This window comes from Fukomys damarensis, unplaced genomic scaffold (genome assembly GCF_012274545.1).
Source record: "Fukomys damarensis isolate Sample0158 unplaced genomic scaffold, DMR_v1.0_HiC HiC_scaffold_5, whole genome shotgun sequence".
Lineage (NCBI taxonomy): Eukaryota > Metazoa > Chordata > Mammalia > Rodentia > Bathyergidae > Fukomys > Fukomys damarensis.
Genome location: NW_022900917.1, coordinates 53026885 through 53050519, shown reverse-complemented (window position 1 = coordinate 53050519; position 23635 = coordinate 53026885). Strand labels below are relative to the sequence as shown.

General features: G+C 35.7%; 1 protein-coding gene and 1 non-coding gene across 2 annotated transcripts; one reads left to right on the top strand and one right to left on the bottom strand.

Moving 5' to 3' along the window:
• Positions 1 to 253: 253 nt before the first annotated feature.
• Positions 254 to 23635, bottom strand: Bpnt2 (3'(2'), 5'-bisphosphate nucleotidase 2; the record flags this gene model as incomplete). Its single annotated transcript, XM_010611151.3, has 5 exons — positions 254 to 3100; positions 4518 to 4679; positions 13399 to 13494; positions 14690 to 14852; positions 23432 to 23635. Coding segments are annotated over 5 exons (897 nt in total), but the record flags the coding sequence as incomplete, so codon positions are not given.
• On the top strand, positions 15437 to 15543 carry LOC117285032. The gene has a single exon (XR_004516047.1). It is a non-coding gene; the product is annotated as a U6 spliceosomal RNA (small nuclear RNA).

Genomic DNA, 23635 nt, shown 5'->3' with positions numbered 1-23635 from the left:
TGATTTTCCTATACTTTCTAGGGAGTCTTTGAAAAGTAGTGGTTAATTCAGCTTCCATCAGGACTGATCTCACTCACTGGGAACTTGACCACCACACCTAAGCTCTGCCATAAGATTTTAACAGCCAATCTTGAGATAATGATTACAAAGAATTTAGGGGTGATTGGTAGTGTGTGGGGGATTTAAACTGGCTATGAAGGAGGAGCCAAAATAAAAGAATATCAACCGGCAAAAGAGACAGGGAACAAGGCAGAGATGAAAAGGAAAAGAGGAGAGAATTACTGATGGTGGCTGAGGTTATTGATGTTACTGCTTCCAATATGATGCATAAAAACTCAGTTTTAAGTGAAAAATATCCTCTAAATAAACTGTTTTAAATGAAAAATATCCTCTAAATAAAGAGATGAAAGCAAGACCAGGAATTTGAGGAGGCAAGAGTCACTAAAAGCATACTGTACATGTTCTTCTATGTTTTAAAATTAATTTTATGTAATTTGAGGAGATATCACATGCCTCACTTATGAAAGTGTGTTACTAGTATGGTCTAGCACAATCATGTGTCATATAAATAAATATAAATACTGTTCCTTGTAATGTATAATGGCTCTTAGAAATAAAATTTTAAAAATGAACTTTCTATAAAAGTACTTACAAATAATTAGTAACTAGACTATACCCCCCAAATTATAAAAATAATGTATTTAATTCTCAGCCAGTATTTTGATTTTTGCATAAAACACACATCCTTCACATCCTGTTATGAAAAGTAATGATAATAACTCTTCAGAGGTCACAGCTGATCTGAGATAAAAATACTTTCTTAAAAATGAAATTAAAGCAACCACGCTTGCTAGTAGAGTGTTGCTTCTGCTAAATCAAAATTTTCTCATAGTATTTTTAAACTCTAATAAATTCCATTTATTTGTGAGCTCCATTTCCTTTTGTATTATAATTAAAACAAATGCTTATACCACAGGTTTTTGATAACAGTATATGCCTTTGTCTTCTTTCCTGAGAAAAAGGATTTTGAAGTAAAATGATGAAGTCTTATATTCTTTTCAAAATTCCCAAGTTCTCTTTTAAATACCAAGTGTTCCAACTACTAGAACTTTATAAATGAACTTTCTCTGAACAAAATCCTACCTAGTGCATTTGTGACCAGGTGCTAGAAACTGAATGGAAACATTTGGGGCATACTAGATTCAGCTCACAAATGAGGAGTTAAAGGGCCTTAGAGACTGTAACATGCAAAACTAAATAAAGTATGCACTGCTATCAGGCTAGTTTGTACATTCTTTGTCCTATATTACCTTGAAGATAGGACATAAATAGCTATCTTAGGGTTAAAATTTTTTTAAAGGAAAGAAAAAAACCCTATTAGTGTTAGAGAATACAAAGGCAATGAAGCCACATGAAATAAGAGTACTGTATGTTTACATGACGTTTCTAGATATTACAATGAGAAATACCACCAGTTCCAGTAAAAGCCCATGAAAAAAGGTTGTTGTTAAGGCAACACAATGAATGCATCACAACTTTTTTCCAACCAGTTTCTGCTAAACAAAAAAAAAATTCATTAAGAAGTAAGTCTGAGACTGTGGATATACTTCATCAGCAAAGCACTTGCCTAACAACACTGATTATTTGGGATCTATCCCCAGCACCACAATGAAAAAAAAAAAAACTTTAATTTTTATTATTATAAGCTGATGGGAAACTACAGAATATCTCTAAAGTCACTACTTTGAGAGTTTGTTTAAGTTAGATATAATTATTAACAGTAAAAGCAACCACAGCAAAAGCAACTGTACTCATTCTTGATATTGAGAGATTCTTGATATACAAACCTGGTAAATCTTTTAAAACTTATAAAACAAAGTTCCTGAAAATAATAAAAACAAACGCAAACCATGTTGTGTCAAGTAACTTTCAATTAGAGTCATGTCTAGTCTTACAGTGCCTTACAGTATATTATTTCCCTAATGAGAAAATGTACCAAAACTGTAAATACTAACCCAGAAACCTAAAACCAGACCATACGAGTTAAGAATTAAATGCTGATCAGGAGGGAAAGGATGGCACCATGCATTTTCCACAGGTAAAATAAAATGAACAGTAACATGGCAGAAATGCAGAACCTATGAGTACAAACACTTCTCTTTATAAAGACAAAACAAAGCAAAACACACACAAGGGAACATTACAAATACAATGAAACTATTATTTGTCTATATATCTACTAGCTGGTGAACCTGTTATTAAAATTTCAAAGAAAAATATCAACTTAAACTTTTTCTAGTTTAATCCATAGAAATATTCAGTAACATGAATACAGCGTTTGTTACATAATAATGAATATGTGGTTTCTTGTGCTTTCTATCTTAACTAGGAATAAAAATCCCCAATTTATTTTCAATGATATAACTGTAAAATTAAATTAAACATTTATACATAACCTTTCCTTCAACTCAGTTCTATATGAAAATATTGACAAAGAGTAAAGATTCATGATGTGTGAAAATGGTGAATGATATACCAATGTAGACTCAGCTATAGATTTTAATTCACAAATATATATATGCGCCTTGTATATGACAACTGTATGAAAATAGTCTCAAAAATAAAGACAATACTTGAGACATGAAGCAACCCATTTTCCCTGATCTTGCATCCTATCAGAGGGAAAATACAGTCTCTGATGCTTCATAAATACTTTAAAAAGTTTGAGATGGCCGTGACCATGCATAGTCTCCACCAATCCTTTGAAGCTTCCAGATTTCAGGCTAACCATTTCAGCTCTGGAAGTTGCACTCTGTAATCAATTATGCTTATTTATGTCCTGTCTTTTCTAGATCTGGGAGTTTTCTGACCAGAGACTGGTGATTCATTCTGATGCTAGCAAGGAGTCCACCTTCAATGCCATCTGATCCGGTGTAACTGATTTCTTCACCACTCAGGGTGGTCATATGTCCCCCAAGGGCTTTCAAGATGGCATTTCCAGCACATATATCCCACTTTTTAATGTATGTCACATGGATATATAGATCAGCTTTTTCTTGGCTCTTATCAAGCACATCTAAGAGTGCTAAAACTTTATAACCTAAAAGATAAACACAGAATTTAGATTATTGCTAAAAAGATTTTAAGAAAGCAGCAGAGTACATTTTTTTATTAAATACATGGTTGAAAAGAATAAGACAGGGTATTCAGGAGCTCGCTGTACTGTCTATGTAATGTGTGTGGGAAATCTAAAATTTTATTCAAATAATACTTTTACATGAAATGTGAACATTAAGGAGCAAAACTATATTACAAAATAGTTTATAAAGGCAGTCTCAAGTATAACCAAACGTATACCTATTAATTTTTTAAATCTTCATTGTGGTTGTTTATTTATTAGAGTGACATATGCAGTATGTGTCATCTGTTATGGAATGACATACTGTACCGAAGCTAAAGAACTGTATGTTTCACTTCAGCACTGGGGTAGACCTCATTTGAAAGAACAAAAACTAATGCTATCACGTTAAATCCTTTCTGTAAAAAGGAAGAATTTAAGGAATAAAAAAATAAAACTGATGCAGAATGGATGTAAAATCTAGTTTAATTCATCTCTACTGGGTATTTTGGACACTACCTTTCCTAACCAACCTAAAAGCACCTGTAAGTAAATATTAAGGAAGGTATATGCAATAAGCAAATTAAAATTATAAGCTTTTAAGTAATTTCTTTATATTATAAGCTTAAGCATTACTTCTTCCTCTACTAATGTACTAGAAAGATATTCCAACATGAAGATTTTCTGATTATAATTTGCTAAATTAAAACTTTGGACATGTTAAACAGCACTCATAACAGTAGTCATCAAATGGCCTCTCAAGCCGAAAGCAGATCATGGTCTGCTTTTGTGATATCTCAAAATAAGAATTTTTTATAAAACCTTTTCAATAGGTGGTTTAAAAATTACAGTGGTATGCAACAGAGACTTTGTGTGGCTTCCAATGTCTGAAATATTTACTATCTGACCTTTTTCAGAAAAAGTGGGCTAACCTTTGATTTATAATCAGGTGATAAAACAGTATGAAAACACAGCAAGCTGGGTGGGCACAAGAATTTTTGTTCACTCCAAACATACTAGGTAATACCTAGGAAGACTCCTGGCTTCCTTCTGCTGTATGAAATATCTTACATGCTTGATCTTTCATCCTGTCCCTGATAAATTAAGGGACAATTATTTTGAAGTCAGAACATATAAAAAGCAACCACTGATGGTACAGGACTGATGGGAAGGTGCCTTTGAAGTATTTGAGAAAGAGAAACCACTATTGTGAGACTGTTTCTTTCTGGCACAACCAATGCCACTGAATGGAGATTACCAAGTAGGAGACTGAATCTGCCTTGAAAACACATTGCTCCTTTTCACTTTTTTGCCAAGCATGGGACAAACAAATCAGTCTCCTGATATAGGATGCCCATGGTGGAAACACTCACTGGGGTTACAAGGGAGGGGAACATACCAGCACCACCAGCCGGGATGATTGTAGTCTGGTTTCCAAAGGTCTGAAGAGCAATCTGTTTGACCATCCCTGCATGGGAGCGAGATACAATGATCCTTGGAGTCTTCTCATTGTAAGAAGAGCGGGGTTTCACACTTGAACCACCATCTACCATTGCCCAAGCTGAAAAGCAAATACATATTAATAGCCAAGAAGCTTTAGAAAAACAAGTTATACTCTTTAGAATTCAAGGTACCAAGTGACTGAAGAAAATGTATTCCTCTACAGATTATCTGAATGTCTTCCCCAAAGGAGAATGCTTTATTTCTTTTCCTACAAATGTAACATTTTAAAAATAGTGAAATAGGCAGACAAAGCTGAAAAAAGGCAACACAATCCTGCAGAGACAGAGAGAAGCTATTAAGCATTTGGCTTAAGAACTCCCGTGCTTCAGAGTTTTCCTGAGGTCATGGGTGAGCCTCCACTGGGACTGCTCTGCATTCTGACTTCTCTCTGCATTTACCACACTTCTTTCCTTTCCTAAATAAATCTGATCCAATACACTCCCCAATAAACTTCCTGCATGCTAATCTCTCAAAGTCTGAATCCTGGGGAACCCAATCTGTGAGATAATCTTAACTTTCAGGGGTACCTCAAATTTTAAAATTGATTTTTCTTCTATACCTTCTCTACTTCTGATATATTCATGGTTTTATTTACATATTGGCTCAATTTCCTAAGTAACTTTATAAACAGAAAATAAAAATGTGAGTTAACATTACATGTCAATTTTATTTTTTGGTACCAGGGATTGAACACGGGTCCTTGCACTTGTAAGGCAGGCCACTGAACCACTGAGCTAAATCCCTGGCCTACATGTCTATTTTAAAAGGGAGAATAAAAAGAAAAAAGCCTTAGATTTCAATGTGAAAAGCATTTTAAAGAGGAAGACGATCCCAGGAATGGCTCGAGATGTTTTTCTTGGTTTGTAAGTTTTCTTCACTGCCAAACAAGCTATACAAGATAACATACTTACTTAATAATACCAATTAAATTGTTGATCTAGCACTCAGTCGCTATGGGATATAGTCCACCATGGCTAACAACGAAATCTTTGAAACTGTATTTCCATAAAATTTCCCTGAAATAAAAAAGGACCTAAATCCCTATACTCACAGGTATTCTGAGTACTTGGAAATCTGCCCAGAACATAAATTCTGAAACATAATGGTTATAATATAAAGCTCTTTTGTATTTACTCCAAGTAAAAAAATAAGTCACTGACAAAGGAAAGAAAACCAGCACAGTACAATAGCCTTTTTGCCAACAATAATCAACATACATAGAAAAAGGCCCAGTTCAATAGTTTGTACAAGTTAATCAAGAAAAGGGTGGATTGAACAGTGTCATACCAAAATCCATGTTCACTTGGAAATTACAGAATGTGATCTGTACATGTAATTAGTTGAGATTATATAAGATTCCAGGGGACCTTAAATCAAATGACTGAAGTTCTTATATGAAGAGGAGAGACAGACAGAAGATACTACTGTATAAAGACAGAGGCAGAGATTAGAGTACTGCAGCAATGCATAACCAAAACTAAGGAATGCAAAGAATTTCTGGAGCCAAGAGAAGTCAAAGGAGAAAGAAAAGATTTTGTCCCCTACCCTGAATAGCATGGGCCTCCTGACTCCTTGTTATCATGTTTTTTGGCCTCTTAAACTGCAACAGAGTAAATTTCTGTTACTGTAAGCCCTAGCATGTGGTAATTTGTTATGACAGCCATTAGATACTACTACAGGACAGACCAAAGCTTTTATAACTAGTCAAGTAGTCTTTCAAGTACTGAGGCTGTAGAAAAGTTTTTAACATGTACTCAAGTAATATTAAACCCATGAGCTAGAAATAATCTATTAGAAAACAGGTTTTATCCAACCAAGGGATAACTGGGAAACCTTTAGCAAAAGCACTGTTTGCTAACTGAATACACGTAACAACTGATATGAAATGACATCAAAGATGGGAATAAAATGGAAGAATAAAGGTTGTGTAAATATTATAGCACAGATGACTGCTGGGAGTCAAAAGATAAGTCTGATAAGCTGAATAACAGTGTTTAAAAGTGAATATATAAAAAAGACATAACTATAATGGGATGATTGTCAAGTACAAAACTGAAAACAAGCTGAATTGTTTTTAGCATAGAATTGCCAAAAATTTCTAAAGAAAAGACTACATAATATTGTATACAGAAAAAAAAGGTACTATATTAGTAAAAGTGAGCAAGCAAAAAAAAGACAGTTAATTAAAAGTAGCATTTGTAGTTTTCTGAACCACACTGAACATGTAAGTCCATGAGATAAAAATTATTTTAAAAAGAGAAAGCCTACTCTTCCCTACCCTCTAATTTTTTTTTTTCCTATTTGGATGTAGTTTGTATTTTAATTGCTTATTCTGAAAATTGAGACATACAGGGAAAAAATGTTCAATTTGTCCTGCATTTCTAAAAGAAAATACATTTCATGGTAAGTCCAGCTGACAGAACACGTTCAACATGTGTAGAAAATACAAGAGATTTAGCAAGAAAATAAAAATAATTTTATAATTGAGAGTTCTCATCATGACCACTTTAACTATCTGAGCATCATTAATAGTGAGTCAAAGAGACACTGTCGTATTATGAGATAAATACCAAAAAGAGAACATTCTACAGAACAAATGAGCTGGTCTCAAGTCAATGCCATGGGAGTGAAGAGGAATGGAGGCTTGTTCTAGTTCAAGAAAATTAAACATAGCAACTTAACCAAAAAACATATCATTAACCAGATTTTGGTTTGAGGTAATCAGTTACTGGTACCATTATAATCTACTTTAGGAATAACTGGGGAAATATGATCAATTAGGGAATCATTGTTGCTTTTATTATTTAATAGTACTGTTATTCTGTGGAAAAATGTTCTTACAGATGTCCACTCAAGTATAGCTTTAAATGTTATGCTACTTAAAATTTTCCTTAATGTAATCAGGCAAAACAAACAAAAAAAATCTAGCAATATGTTAACTGTTAAATCTAGATGGAGTACATGAGTATTCATATAATTTTGTTTGAAATTATTCATAATAAAAGTAATAAAGCCACAAATTCTGTGTTCTTTTTATAAATGTCAAAAACAATTTTATTTCTTAGTGAACTTACAACGCCACATCTCTAGAGGTCAGTATTGGGTAAATAAATAAAAATAGTGTTTCTATGTAGATATCAGAATAATTTTGAATAAGAATTACCAATTCAGGATTATAACTCAATATGGCTACATGGATTATTTGTTACAATTATATGGACATATTTTTAAAAGTACAGTAGATACTTAAATACAAATGATTGATGAGGAGGTAATAGGGATAAGACACCAGCTATAGAGTATGTTTAATTTAGTGTAGCACCTCAGTTTACGAACTTAATTCTTTTCACAACTCTAGTTGCAGAATTTGTTTCACAATTCTGTTTGCAGTCAGAATCATGGAAAAAATTAAGTTCATGAACTAAGGTACCACTGTATTGGTGAGACAGGCCAAAAAGATCTCCAATTTTTGCTATCATGGGAACAATAATATCTAGTTCCTTTTATAATTAAATATAGCTAAATTCTGGTAAATCTATAATACTTTACAACTAACTCTCTGCCAACATCAATATACAGTCTGGGTCTGAAAATAACATTCCAAAAGGAAGGTACAGGGGAAATAAATCTTCCATGCAGAAACAGAAGGTCAATCACACTTCTGGACATTCTGATTCCTTCAATGTGTTTGCTAAATGGCAGGTACTTTTATGTTCCAGTACATTGGGCAAGTAATAAACTGCATCACAGAAGACTAGGAGATTTTATTGCTGTTATGGCTTGTACCCAGATGTACCCCCAAAGTCTCATGGAGTCATATAGGAGCTTTGTAGGGGTGGCTGGATCAAGGGTGTGTGAATTTAAATAATTTAATTTAATTAAAGGTATAATATGGGGATGAAGGGAGAGCGGTAATGGATTAATCCTCTAATTGGTCTATTAAACTTCTGGGTATGAGTAATGGGAAGCCTCACACTGGATTTGGCACCACCCAAAAGGCTTATAGCCTGGATGGGATAAAATGGAAAAAGAGGATTGCTGCGGCTGCTTGCTGCCTGCTCTGCAACGGACTGTTTTTCTTCTACAATGCCCATCTGCCATGTCACCCTGTCTTGGAGCCAGCTGACTTTGGACTGAAGCCTCTACAGATTGTAAACTAAAATAAAATTTTCCTCATTTAATTTGTGGTGCCTGGTATTTTGTCTCAGCGAGGAGAAAAGTAACTAAGATGTTAATTTTAAAAGACACTTTGTAAACAAACTGTTCTTAAGCATTTAGCTTTATTTTAAGGAGGGTAAACCTATGCAGAAGGGTGATGCATATTATCAAGGTATAAATGTTTTTCATAAAGGTTTTATTATCCCTATCCTTCCCCCTAATAAGAGAAGTGGAAACCAAGACCCAAAGGATGTGCATCTATTTGCCTATCTACTATCAACTGCCTCACATTTCCTTTATTGAAATTCCATTCTTTCTTGAGTAGGAGGCTCCGTTTACAGCTAAAGGTGCAATGTGACAGTCAATTCAATGAATAAGGCTTAGCGTCTTAAATTTTTTGTTTTTTTCTAATACAAAAAATTCTGGGATAAATCCTTTATACCCCCCACCCCATTTCTTCCTGCCTAAAAAAGTAAATCATGGGGCTGGGATTTAGCTCAATCATGTCACTGCTTGCCTCATAAGCACAAGAACCCAAGTTTGATCCCCGGTACCAAAACATAAAAATAAAGTAAAATTTAAAAAGTAAATCATTGCAAGTTAGAGGGCTCATCTTTATGAGCATGCAGAAAGCCACTTCTAATGGAAAAATCAAACAAACAGTCTCCTTCTTGATGTCACTAAATAACCTTTTGGACATCCTGTTAGGTGAGAAAGAGAAGCCCTCTTACTTGTTGAACAACTGTAATCAGATTTACTTTCTGTGAAGCTAAATGCAATCCAAAGTGATACAGACATAGGCAATGACAAGGCAGTATCAAAAACAAGGTTTCAATGTGTCAAGCTCTGAATTTAACCTTTATAAGCTAGTTTCTTAAATATAAAGTCACTACAATTCTTATTTTACATCCTTTCCAGAATTATTTTAAGAATCTAAGAATGAATGACAATGCACTTTAGAAATTGAAAATACTAAACGATTGCAAAGAACTAGTAAGGAAGGAGTGGCTAGCTCTTACAGGAGCTATGAAGTTTTCCTGACAGGAAATGCTAAGCCCATTTTTTCATATACAACAAAAGATAATATCAAAGGCTTTTCTTGTCATGTATTTATCAAAAGGTTCAAATGAAATAACATTAAATATACTGCGAATTACTAAGCACTACACAAATGCTGAGAATTTTAGCACCGCTATTGTGAAAGTGTTGTGATATGTTTATTTACATAAAATTCCTGGGGTTGAATCTGCCACTAATTTAGCTATATGACCTGGAAGAATGTACTGAATTTCTGACTCTCCCTTTCACATCTCCAAGTGGCACTACTAATTTAAGTAATGATATCCCTCTGTTCTGTGCTATACTAAGTGCAGAGTACTGATAAGTTGGATTCTAGTATCTACTTTTCCCATTTTCCTTGAGTGAGAGAATCCTTGAACTTTTGCTTGATGGCCACTGAAAATAAACACTACACAGCCTTCTTTGTGACTTGTTTTAGCTATGACATGAGCAACGTGAGTGGGAGGTGGGAAGTGATGCATGCAAGCTACAGGTCAAATCCTTAATGGGACATGACATCCACTTTTACTCTCCACTGGTGGCACATAGAAGGAAGAATGAGCTACTATGCTCATTCATGCCCAGAAGGGCAGTAAGTATTATGAGAGCAAAGCAGTAGGGACAAGCCTGCATGTCTAGTATCAAGGAGCTACCATGGTAGCCCTGGACTGCTTACACGTAAGCTAAAAAACTACTGTTCAACTTTCTATATTGTGGTACATCCCACAGCAACGTAAATTAACGGCCTAACCTGTATCTAATTCAGTAAGGGTTAAAGGAAATGTGTAAAAGCACTCCATAAACCATAAAAAATTATATAACTAATCTTAAGACACAACAAAGGCATAAACCTTTCACAGCATTCAAACTGTCAAGTGTCAGCATTCAAACTGGTGTGATTTTGAAACACAGAATCAACCCTTAAATATGTTTGGCAGGATCCATGACATAGTTATTTGAAAAAAGCAAATAAGTAATTTTAAAAAGAATTAACTTATCTCTATTTTTTCCCAAAGAATAATTTGTTTTTTTTTTTTTTTTTTTTTTTGAGGGGAGGGTAGTACTGAGGATTGAACCCAGTATAAGCTTCATAATGAGCTATGCCCCCAACCCCTTTATTTTTATTTTATTTTATTTTATTGCAAAATAGGGTCTCCCTAAGTTGCACAGGTTGAACTAATGATCTGTCTCAGCCTCCCAGAGTGCTAGGGGCTGGGATTACAGCACCAGGCCTGGCTTAGACAGTCTTCCGGTGTGGTCAGGTATATCTCTGTAAATAACAGTTGTATGTAATGCCCAGTAAATTAGCTCCCTAAAACCAGCATAACAAGTCCAACACAAACTCAGTGGCTTACAACAAGAAATCCATCTTCTCGGTTCTTAAGGATAGAAGGCTGAAATCAAGGTTTGGCAGTGTTTTCCTCTTGGAAGCTCAAGGCATAATCTATTCCATGCTTCTCTCCTCACTTACGGTGGCAACAAGCAATCTCTGCTTAGTCAAGGGTTTACCCCAGTCTTTGCCTCTACCTCCACACTGTCTTATCCTATCTGCGTCTGTGTCCTTTCTTGTAAGGACTCTCTCATTGTTTTAAGGTCCCACCAAGTATGATCTCTTCTTGATATCTGCCATAACTTTCTGGAGCTTTAGTTTAGTATTTACAGTTCTGGAGATCAAATCTAGAGCTTTGCATATGCTAGGTAAGCCTTCTATCACAGGGCTACATCCCCAGTCCTCTGATTATTACAGACTGAATTTTGTCTCTCTCCCAAATTATGAAGAAGTTCTAGGTCCCAGCACTTCAGTATTTGATATTTAGAAATAGGGTCACTGGAGATAAAATTAGTTAAGACAAAGTCATACTGGTATAGGGTGGGCCCCTAATCCAACCCAGTGTCCTTATAAGAAAAAGTAGAGATACAGAGATATAAACACAGTGAGAATGCCATGGAAAAGGAAGGCAGAGATTGGAGTGTCGTGTTTACAAGTCAAAGAACTTCATGGACTGGTAAAACAACAAACTGAGAGTAAAACAGAAGAATTGTCTCTTAAAGATTTCCGGGCAAGGAGGGCTCTGCCAACACCTTGATTTTCAATCTCTAGGCCTCAAAACTGAAAGATTTATTATTGCTTTAGATACAGAGTCTGTGATTTCTAATAATAGCAGTCCTAGTAAACAAATACAGGATGGGTTTAGATCCAAAAAGTCCCTCAACAGCCTCATATGTTCAGACGTGGGACTTCTGGAAAGTAAATGGATCACAGAGGTGTTATACTCATCAGATTAATCCAGGAATGAGTTCATTGCTGAATGTGCCCTTAGTAGGTGGGGCCTGTTTGGAGTGGGTGGGTCACTGGGGGCTGTGTTTTTATTTTGGCTCCTCCTTTTCTCTCTGCTTCCGGGCTGCCATGGTTGAGCAGCTTTCCTCTGTCATGCCACTTCTGTCTTGGAGCCAGCCTACCACGGACTGAACACTTGAAAACTATAAGTCAAAATCAACCTCTCCTCCTTTAAATTGTGGAAGTCAGGTATTTTGTCCTGGTGATAGGAAAGAGACTAATACAGGTGTGGATATGAAATTGAGGAGGACATCATGTACTACGCTATCCCTAGTCATTAGGACTGTTTTCAATACTAGTAGAGTGGATACTGTTACTATCAAGAACTCTGTTTTCTTAGAGAAGAATGGAATCAAAGGATCATACTTTATATAGAGTGTGTTGATAGGAGTTACCAACGAAAAATATGGTAATTCTCTTCAGGCTGTCAGCCTGCTTACACTATTTCCTTCCCTTTTCTACCATGATGAACTTGTAATCATAATTTATGCCAGCATTGTTATTGGATGAACAGTCTCTGTGGTTAACTGCAGTGTAATGTCTACAGTGGTATAAATATACTAATCTAAACTCACTGGCCCTGGTAAGGATATAGTTCCTAAGATAATGTGAAGCTCTCTGGGTTGGCCTTCATACCCTTTACTTCCAACGAGGACATCACTGATCTGCTCTGCCATCCATAGGAAGCTAACACATATGACCACATCATGATGGTAGGCAAGCAAGGGTCTGAAAGACATTCAGGGCCAAAGATTAATCTACCTCCTGAGACTTTCAAAGTGACACCTACTCACTGTTTTTGAGGTCAAGGTGACTTTGCGCTTAAGCACCACAGTATCACGCTCCCAGAATGACAACAGATTTGGCTAAAGCAACTATAAGTAGACCTCAGAACCCACATACCAGCAACAGCATGAGAAAAAAAGAGAACACCACAGCTGTTGGAGAAAGTATGTGCTCAATGGGATCCACCAGAGACTGAGAATCTCACTTCTACTGAACAATATCTATCCCCTGAGGAGGGCTTTAAAAAGCCATGCTCTGTCATATATTATCTGTATAAAACATAAAATCCTCACTGTATCCAATGAAGGGTTATTACACCCCCAGGGCAGAAGACACACTTCAATAATACTGAGCTACAGGTGAGATTCTAACATAAAGGTTAAGTATTACAAACAGTTCAATAATATTAACTCTTGAAAATTCTCATGTTTCATACCTGTATATTCAGAAAATGGCTTATGTATAACTCCTAGCACAGGTTTACCATTTACAGCCACACATACCATAGTTGTAACATACTGTCGAAGATCCTCTATGAGAAAAAAAAAAATACACAATTGTCAAGGTACTATGCATAAATTCTGAATGCAAGAATCTGTCTTATTTCATTAAAGTTTCATGTACAACAAAAGTGTTCCAAAGACAATAATTTCTTCAAACAAAGTCTAAAGATAAAAGCCAGCTATAGAGGGTAGGTAAGAGTTCTGGTTCTACAAGCAAATTATCTGAGTTATTTTCCCAACCCACGTCTTTATTAGCAGCATGTCTTTGGAAAAATCACTTAAATTCAGTTTCCCCATCTGTGTAACACAGATAATAAGTAGCCATCTTGAGATATAAATTAAGTTTTAATTTTAGTATTAAATTTTAAAATCAACCTAGTTGGTTTAAATAGCTCCTATACAAGAGATGTGTTTACTAAATATTATCAGTATTATGTTTTCAGGCCACTTCAGTTTAGGAAACTTATATGCTTTCTCCTCAACATTCCATATTTCAACTGCCTACTTGTGCAAAGTACTGTTTTATAATTTCAGTTAACATGAGATATATAATTACTGCTTTCTCCCCGTTCTCCAGGTAGTTATCTATTGAATATCTAGGTTCAAGGTCAGTTCATAAGCTTTAGAATATAAGTAATAAAGTGGAGGCCCCCGCGTATAGGAAATGTACCACCAGTAGGACAAACAGATAAATAACTAATTTTAACATTTATAACAAGAGAGAAAGCAGGAGTTAGGCTACCTCTAGGTAAAAACAATGCCTGAGAAAGGATCCAGAGAAATAAATCTTGAGCTAGGAATAAGTAAAAGGAATGGAAATGGTAGGAAGGGCAGTAATTGTTTCACTACATACCATTTTGAATTTCAAGGTCAGATAGAAACACAGAAAGAAAGAAATTCCCAATATCCCAAGAAGCTACTATATTCTGATGTTTAACATACACTTTTAGTGAAGAATCAGTGTGTTACTGATTTTGAATAGCTACTTCACCTGGAGGAGGACGCTAAAATAAAGGGATCTTGGACCAAAAAAAAAGAAAGTTGAATACAGTTGATTCAGTCCAAATGTTTAAGGTATGTTATATTAACCTTTTATCTTAAAATCTAATTGGAAAAGTCCTTATATCTGTCAAATATCTAACATCATATATGTACCACCTATTTTGGTTCTAGTTCTTTAATATAAAATGGCAATCTAAAGTTTGAGGTACATTTTTAAATTACCTGTATACTCCTGTGTAGCATCAAGTGGATCAATCCAGACAGTAACACTCTCTGCAGGGACCTCTTTAGGGGTGGTTATTTCCTTCATGATATCCTCAGGAATCTTATGATCCCATAATATAACCTCCTTATCAGTTGTATCCACATGTTCCTCAGTATTTATCTACACAAAAAATACATGAAAAAAGAAGTAAAACATTACTCTTTAATAAAAGATACAAAACAGCATTTCAGACAAAAATCACATAAATTGTTAGTATAAACCCTTATTTTTATTTCAAGGCATTCAATGCAAAATGAAAATATGTTCTAATGCAAATATTGGTGACATCTGGTCTTCATATTGAGTTTTAGTTTTTTGGTTAATCAAAACTAAGAATTCAAATACAGAAAAACACAAAGAAAGTAAACATCAAGCAAAGAAGCTACTTAAATCTTAATGATAGCATTTGAAAAATAATAGGTATAGCTACAAAATATGAAAATAAATAATACTGTGAAATACTGAACAGAAAGAACTATACAAGTTAGAAACAAAGAGGAGAAAAGTGATAATATACTTTAAAGAGCAGTAACTATAAAAATAGGGAATTATGAATGCTAAAAGATACCATGTCTTAGAAAAGTGATCATCTAAAATATATCTTTCGCCAGTAAGAAAAAAAGGAACCTGGAAATTATGAAGCAAGTATTAAGAAAGTTAATGCTGAAATAAGCAATCTAAAGGTACATAACAAATGATCAGTCATGCTCGCTTCAGCAGCACATATACTAAAACTGGAATAATACAGAGAAGATTAGCATGGGCCCTGCACAAGGAAGACACACAAATTTGTGAAGTGTTCCATATTTTTTTGTGCTCGCTTTGGCATCACATTAACAAATGATCAGTCTTCTTTTCACTACATACCAAAGATGTGTCATAGAACAAAGATGTAAAACCAACTTTTCTATTTTTTTTATTAGGGAACAAAATTAAAATACAAACCAGATTTACCATATAGATAAGGGTGTGAAGTAAGGAGAGTATATACACACACGGATACACATGTACATACATATGTGTGTATGGATAAACATTTTAGAGCTATTATTTTTCATAAACCATTATATATGTATATATGTAGTATTACATATGATAATAAGAGAATAAAGTATAGCTTCTTTTAAACCGGCATTTTTAAACCTTGGCGGTTTGGATTTGGGCTGACTTATTTTTTGTTGTGGGACTACCCTGTGTGTTGTAGGATATTCAAAAGCATCCCTGGCTAGATGTTGTTAAATACCTACAATGTAGAAACCACTAGACTGGCATCAGCACCACCACTCCTCAGTTCTGACAACCAAAAATGTTTCTACATTATGCCAAGCCTGTCCCCAGCCCATCCTATGTAGAGAACCACTGCTTTAAATTATGAACTTATTAATGTATATTTAAAATACAGTCTCATTTGCAAATTAGTGACTTTAAAATGTTTTAAAACTGCATTGATCTTTGGAAATTAGGATACACTAATGAAGTAAATTTAGCACAATAATTTTAAGAATTAAAAAAAATGTCAACCATAGTCAAATACTGGCTCAATCAGAAGGCTTTTTTTTTTTTTTTCAAATGATAATATATACATGCAAGAAAAATGCTCCTCAACTACAGGTTTTAGTCAGAGACTAATATCCTAAGCAGCACAGCCTCTTGGTCCTGTGCTTCTTGACACAGTCCTTTTCCAGAGCAGAACATCATGTTTATACTGCATATGATGCCTTATCTGGACCCCAAGCTATAGTGCTGGAGTGATTACGACACCGAAAACACATGTTTGAAAGCCACCAGCAGGATGAAAACCCCAAATCTATCAGCAATGTCTGGATGGTATTTTGAAAGCTCCCAAACTGACCCAGAAGTTAAAAGTACAGTATTTCAGAAATACCAAGCCACTTAAATCATAAAATGTTTCTTACTACAGATTATAGTAAACTTTCAATTCATCTATGTGAACTTATTAGTTCAGCAAATGTCTATTGTTCACCAGCCATATGTCAGTTTCAGAATCTAAATTTAAAGCAGTCATGAATATGAGACAAAAATCTCTGGCCCATGAAGCTCAGATTCCAGTGGTAATAAACAATAAACAAGTATATAAGTAAATGCGTAGTTTGTTATGTAATATGACATGTAATATGCTGCATAATAAAGAAGAGAAAATAAAGTAGATATGGATACCCACTGTGTTGCTGGATTGTAGAGAAAGAGATACTCTTTAAGACAGGGTAACTAGGTTTACTCAAAGCCCAAAATTGGAAACTATCTAATATCCATCAACTAATAAATGAATAAACTCATTATGATATATTCACATAATAGAAAGTTACTCAGCCATAAATAGGCTGAATAGGAAAGAAGTATTGATTCACGCTAGAGCACAGATGAGGACCTCCGCTTTGTCAAAGAAAAAAGGTACAGGAGACCATATATTATATGATTCCATTAATGTAAAATGTCCAGAATAAGCATAGGGAAGGGGTATGGGAAAAAAGATTTTAGCAGTACATGGGCATCAGGATATTAGGGTCGTGAAAATGTTCTAAAATGGAGTAAATGATATGAACTACAAAAACTACTAAAGATTAGTGAATTAAATTGAAATGGCCAAATCATATAAAATATGCTGCAATAAAGTTGTTTTAAAGAATGGAGTAGTTGGTTGGAAAGCCCTCGCTGAAAAGGTTGCATCCGAGTGAAGATCTGCAAGGGACCCTGGCAGCCATCTAAGGGAAAGCACATTCCAGCCTAAAGAGTAACAAATGCAAAGACCCTGCTTTGGGAGTATATGACCAGTGTGTTCACAGGCAGCTAGGAGGCAGTCTTGGCTGGAGCAGTCAGCCAAGGAGAAAGGCATTGGATTTAAGGGCACAGTAATGGAAGCCAGATGGTAAAAGGTCCTACAGGCCACAACACACTGGCAGTTGCCTTCCATCATAACCTCTACTAACAATGTGCAGAGGGTCCTAAAAACTGCATAAGGTCAAAGGGGTTAGGGGAGGGATGTGGGACATACAAAAAATACAAAGAAGTAATCAAAACCAAAATACATAGTTGATGACTGAGCACTGAGAAAAATACAAAAGAACTATTGGAAGATAAAGTATAAAACTAAGAACAAAGTCACCAGTTTAAATATGTATCAACTCCATTTTTACATACCAGCAAAAAAATGTAAGTTTAAAAAATCTGGAAATAAATCTAAGTAAGATATAGGGAGACAAACTTCTTTATAAGCCATTAACAAAAACTATATAAAAGAAATTTCATTTTAATGGAAAGACTAAAAGACATCAATTCTCCCATAAGTAAACTATACATCTGATGTAACTCCAAACTACTTACGTCTGTTGTTCTTGTTTTTTCAAAAACTTCTCCTTAGAAATTGGACAAATAATTTCTGAAATGTATAGGCTAAAACAAAGAGCCAGAAAAAGCCACATTTTCAAGAGACGGAAAAACAAAAGAATATCACAGTGTGGTAACTTCCCCTGTGAAATATCAAGTGTTACTTTAATGCTAGAATAATTAAGACAGGGTGACACTAATGAAGTATTTTCTCTTCCAAGCCCACCCGCTTAACAATGTTAGGCTATGTTAAGTCAATAAATGCAGTAATAATACCATGCAAAAAGAAATAAACTCTAAAATAAATAACTTCCAAAAAAGCTAAAGTACTTCATGGGGTTTGACCACTGTAGTTTAGAAAAAGATAGCACCGCATCTGACAACTACCGAGCCTTATACTGAGATTTCTGTTCAAATCAGCTTCTCCATATACTGTCAACGGAATATGAGCTAAGACATTATAGAATTTATTTGAATAGATCTTGGGACAGTTAAGCTGGACAGTCAACTTGCTTGGGATCTGCCCAGGGGATCAGGAAATTATAGTTCTGGGTGTGTGTGGGAAGGTCATGGAAGTATGACCTTGGGGTCTATATCCAGTTCCTCTTCTTTTCCTCTCTTGACACTTTTCCCTTGCTGCCATAAACGAGGAGCTTCACTCCACTCTGCCTCTTCACCATGATGTTCCTGACTTGAGGCCAGCCAACCAAGGACTGGATCCTCTGAAGCTATTAAGTCAAATAAATACCTCTCCTCCTTTAAGTTTTCACATATTTCCAATGAGAATCAAGTCAGGGAGAAATAAACCAAGCAAGAAATTAAGAACTTAGCACAATTACTCAATTCATTTTTGCATTATTCCTTTTTATAACATGGTACTAACACTACAAGCCTACCAACTAAAAAATAAATCCACTATCCCCCATTGCAAACAGCCCCAATTTAATAAATCTACATCTACCATATAAACAGCCTTATAAACAGTTGCTGAGGTAAAAACCTGGAAGTCTTCCTTAATCCTTTCCCACATCTGCTCAGGAAGTAATCAAAATTCTACCTTCCAGTTTTAAGGATATATCACCATGTGTACCAAGAACATGCTAGTTTAAGCCACAAGGATTTTTTTCTTCCCTGAAATCCTATTATAGCCTTTGATTATTATTGCATCCTGTAATCATTCATTCAACAATTTAATGACTACTATAATCTAATCTAAACCAGTGATGACAAACTTTTTAGAGCTTTCAATGACACAAACTAATGACTATAGCACATGTGCCACAGGTTTGCCACCACTACTCTAAACTGTTTTGGGCATTGGGATAGAGTAACACAACAGACAAAGTCTCATTGCCTTTACACAGCTTCCTTTTTCTACCAAGCAACAGGTTATTTTCCTAAAGCAGACTGTCATTCTCAGCTAAATGAGCATCATGTAGAACAGTAATTTAAGAAAAAAACTGTTTGATCATAGATTGTTTGAGTTCTAATTCCAACCTCTAAATTGATTGGGTATATAACCAACTTAGACTAGTAAACTAACCTATTTGTTGCAATTTCCTCACTGGTAGAAGGCTTTTTAAGAAGAATCAATAAAATCAAAAAGGTAAAACCAACTCAGTACAGTTTGAGCTACAATTTATCTAGCTGCAAAATGGTGGCTATATGGTAACATATGGTTACCCAGGTACACTCAGGGCCTGCTACTTGCTAAAGGCTTAATAAATTTTAACTACTAAAATAAGCCAACCAATAATTTCGCACCACCTGTCTCATCTCTCACGTGGTCTAAAGTCTTCTCATTGTTCTCATCTAGCTCCAAATGCCCAAAGCCTAAAGTAGGACACAACCTGGGACTCAATAATCCAAAGCTTTCCTTTAGTACTCTGGTGTTAAACTAAAGGTCAGATCTACACTCCTTTGAGCTTGGAATATGACATAGCCTAGACCTTCCTTTCTAATCTCTTCCACATTAATTCTCCCAAATGTATCATATTCAAGCTCATCAGATTTCTTGAATCTGCTGAGCTACCACCTCTCTTGGCCCTGCTGCTTTAAACTACTTTTTTCTACCTGCTGTGTTTTTGTCTGTACCAATTACAGTGGTACCTCAGTTTATGAAATAAATTTTACAGTTCTGGGGAACATGGCTTTTTGGGAACAAGGAGTTTGTGAATGGAAGCAAAATTTTGCTGAATATTTTTCTTTGTTTGCAAACATAAGTGTTTGTGAACCAAGGTATTACAGTACTAGTTATCTTAATTTTAAGAAGAAGAAACCTTGGTTCAAAGAAGTTAAATGAATGGCCAAAATCACCTAGGCTGGTGGCTAGGTAGACTGGCAAAAGCAAAATATTCTCTATGCTATATTAATGTTTCTCAGACTTTTCCAGTGAGAACTTCCATTAGAGACCAGTATATCTTCATTCTACAGGTCAAGAAATGCAAGTATCCAACCTGCTGCCGCCAGCTTGGAGTACTATGCTTCATCTTTAGATATATCACTACCTAAATTTTAAACAAATCAAACTGAGAGGAGAACTTTAAATAAGATTCCCCTGTATAATACATTAAATTGGAGACCATGTCACAGCACAGCTGAAGTTACTATTACTATTACATAATGAAATCAAGGATTTAGGAAGAGGAATACAGCTACACTGACAACTCTCCCAAGATCTTCTGAGGAAAGCTGAAGGCAAAAAGAGGAGCATCAATTTTAAACCAAACATGAATTATGCTGGCTCACGACACACTTCTCTGAAGTATGGTTCATCAATTTAGGCAATGACTGACAAACTGGGCCACGAAATCCTTTCTTTTTTTTTTTTTTTTTTTTAACAGGGATCTAACATATAATCCTTTCTTACAGTGAGAGAGTCTTATACACTGTAAGATGTTTACCCCTTATATATTTAGTTGTCAGTAATACTCTATCCCTGGTTGTGAAAAAGAAAAATTCACAAATGTCCCTTTAGGGGCCAAACTATCCCCAGTTGAGTGAGTGTCTAGAATGACTAAAGGTATATTTTTTTACTAAAAAGGGAAAACTAAATAGAAAAGCTCAGATCTCAGACCCCAGACAAGAAAGTACTTACAGAAGTGTGCCCCCCAAAAGAGTATTTTTGGCTTCTCAGTGGTTACTTTCCATTGGGAAAGAAACTGGAAGGGTGATACCATAACTTAAGATTTCTTACCAAAACATTTTGCGTGAGGCTTAAAAAACAAGCATACATTTAAAACTACTTCTAGATATTTAGGGGTAAGAAAAGATAAGAAAAAAATCTAAGGCTGAATCTGTATTTTTCACATGGCAGAACACTTGGCATTTGGTCTAATAAAACAGGCATAAAAGGAAGTAACTGTACCTGACACCAGCCCTAATATGACACTGTATAAATGAACACAACCTCTTCTGTTCCACCAATCAACACCTAACCTGAAAAATAAAGATGTGTAGGCAATCATTCAGCCACACACACACACACACAAAAAAAGTTATTTTCTAATAAGGCAGAGTCGTATCTGTGAATCTAATTTAGCTTCTGTGTTTAATACAATGCTTCTCACTACTCTTGGAAGCTAATTCCTTTATTATTTGCTAACAAATGAAAATGTAGATATGTCTTCAATACTTAAGATACTTTTGATTTTACTTTTTTAAAAAAATTCCAATTCTCCTTCACTATTATTGCCATTGAGCTTAAGATTCCATAGTTGTACATTTTTTCCCTAAAAAAAGTCATATTAGTTTTAAGAGCCTCTTAAGGTCTAGCTAAAATGAAGAGTTAGATAGTTCACACAAGCTGTGAAGTTTCATGAGACTGAGATTTCCATCTGTAAAGGAGGCAAAAATTAAAATTTACTTCTAAAAGATGCTGTATCAAATGAAGTCCTATGTGGCTAGTACTTGGGCACCCTGAAGACAGTCAAAAAGTGGTTACTATAAATACTGTTATAATAACCACACATCAACTTCTCTGGAACTGTTTCTTCTATAAGCCCTCAGGAAAGCACATGTGTTTTGAAGAAGACAGATATTTCATAAGCATTTCTTACATCTAAGTGCAAACAAAGGTATTATGTGTGATGCTAAAGGTAGAGCAAAAGTGAAAATATTCAATGTTTTCAGTAGACATTTGAAAAAATTCTTCTATTGTCAACTATCTAGTACCCACAGCCCATGACATGAAATCCAAAGTTTCAGGGGAAAAAAGTAAAGATAAAGACAGAAAGAATGGAGGGAGGAAAGGAAGGAAAAAAGAGGGAGGAGAGGTGAAAGGGAAAGGGGACAGAAGAAAGAGGAGGACAGAGGAAAAGGAAAGGAAAAGAGAGAGGCTAGAAGACTTGAAGCAAAGTTACATAAGTTACACAATTTTACAATGACAATATTTGTCTTCTAAAAACAATAGTAAAAAGTTAGAAATCTCCCAGAAACCTGGGTTTAATTGTCACTATTTATCTAATTAACAAAATTCCACTGGAAAAACTCTTTCTAGTTGCCAAAGCCTACTGTTAGATGAGAAAGATTAGTAAGATATTGTTCCACTATGTTGAGCTCTCCCTCTGGAACTACAATAAATTCAAAAGAGCTTTACAGTATATTCAAATTTAACATCAGTTCCAATGAAAGGATGAATTCCAAAAGTATTAATAACAAACCCAAAATGTCTGGATTTCCGTGAGAAAATGTCAGCTCCTCCAGAAATCTACCCAAAGAAAAGGTAAAGGTTACTAAATTCTTATTCTCTGGGGTAAATACGGACCTTCAATCAAGCGTTACGTAGGTTACACCGCTAAAATGAAGTTGCTGGCAAGCATATTTCCAAATATTTCCTTGAAGGGCCCCAAACTATATGTCACTAAGGGCTTAACTACAGCGGAACAAATTTATGAGCACAGCCCCCGTTCCTCAATGCCCTGCACATTAACAGATCTGCAACAGATTTCTGGCAGAAAATGTGTACTCTCCAATCACGAACCTTCCAGTAATGAAATGGAAGAACAGAGGCCTGAGGGGTTCTAAGCCCAATTGTTTTCATTTCCAGAGGAACACGGAGGAGCCCTGCAATTCACTTTCTCAGCCTTTTGTTACCTACGCTAGCTCACTCGCTCACTCAGAACGCAGGTCTCCTAATCCTGGGTACATTTAACACACTCACAAGAGGCAAGAGGCCACCAGGTCAGCAGCTCTGCTCATTTGGCCCTTCCCAGAACTGTTCGTATGCCCTTGCGGTACTTTGAGGAGTCTCAATTTTACCATCTGCAAAATGGGGGCAGAGGCTCCACGACCTGGACCTCCAGGAGGCCTCGCGCAGAGACTCCTTCCCGGGCTCCCCCCGTCGCGGGACCCACCTGGACGCTGGGGAAGGCCGTCTTGAGCAGGTAGAACATCTTCCGGTTGGACAGCACGTCGCCGCTGGTCATCTTGTCGTCCGCTCCCTCGCGCGTCTTCCCCTTGGACTTCTCGTGGAGGACGTTGCTCTCGCGGACGCGCCTCACCTCTTCGCCGCCACGGACGGCCGCCAGCACCGACACGGCCAGCATCTCGCGCAGGTC